Source organism: Epinephelus moara, chromosome 6, assembly GCF_006386435.1.
Source record: "Epinephelus moara isolate mb chromosome 6, YSFRI_EMoa_1.0, whole genome shotgun sequence".
Taxonomy (NCBI): domain Eukaryota; kingdom Metazoa; phylum Chordata; class Actinopteri; order Perciformes; family Serranidae; genus Epinephelus; species Epinephelus moara.
The window spans coordinates 3,721,939-3,725,234 of NC_065511.1; the positions used below are offsets into that span (position 1 = coordinate 3,721,939).

General features: G+C 42.0%; 1 protein-coding gene across 1 annotated transcript in view; it reads left to right on the forward strand.

Annotated features, from left to right (window-relative positions):
- The window catches only part of LOC126391200 (uncharacterized), a 31,292-nt gene that overhangs the window by 10,516 nt on the left and 17,480 nt on the right, over positions 1 to 3,296 (forward strand). The window contains exon 3 of the mRNA XM_050045777.1: positions 179 to 282. Within this exon, the coding sequence (XP_049901734.1) occupies positions 179 to 282 (104 nt within the window). The remainder of the gene's footprint in view (positions 1 to 178; positions 283 to 3,296) is intronic.

A 3,296-nucleotide genomic window follows, 5' to 3' on the forward strand; every position in this document is an offset into this window, starting at 1 on the left:
ACATATATATATATATATATATATATATATATATATATATATATATATATATATATATATATATATATATATATATATATGCATGCACAGGTCTTGTGCCGGTTTGTATTAGCTCTGCGGTGATGTAGTAAAAACATCTCTCATTTGTGTCATGAGAAAATTCTTTTTTCTGTCTTAGGTTTCATTACTCTTACCAAGTGGGCTACAGACCTCAAGTTCAGCACACAACCTTTGTGAAGAGTGTCAGGAGTAAACTCAGCTACAGCCTCACTGTCTGCAATGGTAACAAACCTACAGTATCAACCCAGTATCAAAAAACCGTTTTGCTGTTAAATGAGCAAGATGACATGTTACCTGTTAATATCTGACATGATGTGTATAAATCACAATTCATCATCAATCTGACATGTTAAAAAAGTTTTAAATACGGTGCCAGAGTGCATTTAAAAAGCATCAAGATAGAGCTTGTTAATCCAAACATTTTTCCCTCTATAGAGGTCCAGGCAAAACCCTCAATGTCCTCAATCCTAGAAACGCCCCTGATTGACACACAGGGTGCACAGGTCTCTTATTTGATATTTCCTGGCTCCTCGATCCTCACTTGAACTGGAAGTCGTTCTATTGCGCCGTCAGGAAGGTCATCCCAGAGCTCTTATTTGTGCTCTGAGGAGCACGGAGGGATTTCTAAGGAGTGAGGACGGATGTCTGAGGAGCAAGGAGTTATTGATTAGATACTGAAGCTAATCAGAACGTAACCACATACCTATACTGATAAGAGTGAAGCGGGAGACGAGAGCAAGACAATAGGTAATAAAACTGCTGGCCTCATGTGCTCCTTTAAAGTACGCACAAGATGGCGTCCAGCGAGATCAAACACGCTGTATGCTCTAACAAAGTAGCTGTGCCAACACGTGTCTGTGGAGACTGTGGTAATGGCGAACTTCTCTTAAAGGAATACTCCAACGACTCGGTAAAAGTGAACAAATAAACGTTACAGAAACCCTGAAGCTGGTATTTCTACACGTGCATTTAAAATAAACATGTTTAAACATTAATTTGAAAAACAAGAGTCTTTTGTAATCATTTTAGAAGAAGTTTGATACAAGGAACTATAGTGTATAGAGTTTCTGTAACGTTTATTTGTTCACTTTTACAAAGTAGGCTACTGACCCCCTATAGACTTCAGTTGTATTCGCTAAGCTAAGCCGCAATGCTAACCGCTGAGACCCAGCCACTGGACATACAGACACAAAAAAGATATCGATCATGTTGTCTCACTATGAAAATGATAGAGAAAGGGCATAACTCCCAAATTGTCAGAGTGTTCTTTTAAGGAGTGGCTCACAGGGCAATGTGTGATTTTTCCACAGGTAGGAGGTGTATGTATGTGTGTGTATGTGTGTGCACGCGTGTGTGCATGCAAGTGTGCGTGTAGGTTAGTAAAAGAGAGAGACAGAGGGAGAAAACGAAAAGGAGAGTGGGCGCTCGGAATTGGCACAAGGTAACAGCAGCTGTGGAGGAACACATTGGTCGCCTTCCTATCCCTCAGTGGCCGGTAGACTAACTGGGGTCAGCCTACCGTCCGCTGGTCTTTGTTCCAAATAGGAATGCGGCGGATTGTGAGCATGCGGCCGGCACAAATTAACGGCGGGTTATCCACCAAATAAACACAATCAATTTGTTCTGTCGAGCACAACATCAAACAGCAATCAATGATCAAATTATCAAAAAGGACACAGCGGTACTTAAAGTTAGCAGTGACAGTTTAGATTACATGCTTAATATAAAGTCTCTGCCCAGACTGAAGCTCTCTTACTTGGGTCGCTTGGCGGGACAGCGTGCGTCCCGTCCGTTGCTCTGGAATGTGTGCGCAGGGCCGCTGTGGCATCCTACAGTGAGATGAAAGGGGCTGTTCTCGGCGTGGCAGAAGAGGGATCAGCGGAGTCAACTCGTGGTTCCGTTTTCTTCTAGACAAAGGATTTTCTCCAAACTCTACAGATGTTGAGGAAAGGTGGGGTTGCGCAGCGTTCCTCTGGTACTCCATGGAGTGTTAAAACAAAAAGAAAAAGGTGTCTTTCCTCATCCAAGGATTCAAGAAAAAGGGGCAGCCTAGGTCTGTTGAATTCAAACGTTTGAAGTGCTCCCTAGCAGTAACTTCAAATAACTTATAGTGTGTTATGAAATATTTTATTTATGTTTCTGCATCAAAAAATCTTCTCAATCATTATGTTCTGCTGGCAGTTTTTTACATTACCACAATAACATTCCCGCTAGTACATGAACAGACACACTGACTGAAATAATAGAAGTAATCAAAATAGGACAAGAATAACATGACAATGACATCATACACGCCATGAAAGACAACTGGGGATGATTGGTGTGGACCATTGTGTAGTGTTTCATGTCTGTCGGCCAAGTCACGGCACGATTTTATGACTCCATAATCTTGTAATGTGACATAGTGATTGTCAGAACGGACAGAAATGTCGTGTAGTGTGTACCAGACACTAGACTTTCTGTTGGAACATTGTGAGACAGGGCCGGTTCCAGAAAATAATGACTAGAGGTGCATCTTAGATCGGAGGGGGTGCACATGCCCGGCACGTTATTCAACACTAAATTATGCATTTTCCAGTCATTTCAAGTGGGATGATACCAACCAAGCAAGAATATTTAAAGTGTCTTTCAAGTGCTTTATTGCAGCAATATTGTAGCAGAACAAAGAAAAGGCTACATTTAGTCTGGGCTACCTCACCCATCAGACCATCTAGCAACAGATGTTTCTTACCCTGAAAATAAAACATAGAAATTCAAACTAGGAATTCTATCTATAACAATCAGTGTTGTCAGCTCAAAACCATCACTGATTGTTATAGATAGAATTCCTAGTTTGAATTTCTAGTTTTTTATATTATTTTTTATTTTATTTTATTTTTTTTAACCGGGTGGCAGTGCTTTGGATGAGCTGGGCGCCTGCTCTGGGGCTGGGGGTGAAGGCAGCAGCTCGGGCGGGAGTGAGCAGGACGAGGCTGCCGCTTGCTCCCCAGCAGCTAGGCTAACTTCATGTCGAGGTTGAGTCTCTGTCTCACCATCGTTACCGTTGTCTGACTTGTTGCTGGTCGTGTTTTGCTTGAACCAGGTGTGGCGAGGGGAGAGGAGTAGAAATAGTAAAGCTAAGGTTGTCGACAACGCCACCCTGGGAATTGCACCCAGAGAATTATTTTTGCACTACAAGGCACACAGGTACGTTTACTCAAGAGGCGTGAGACGTGGTTCCAATTGATAAAAAAAAA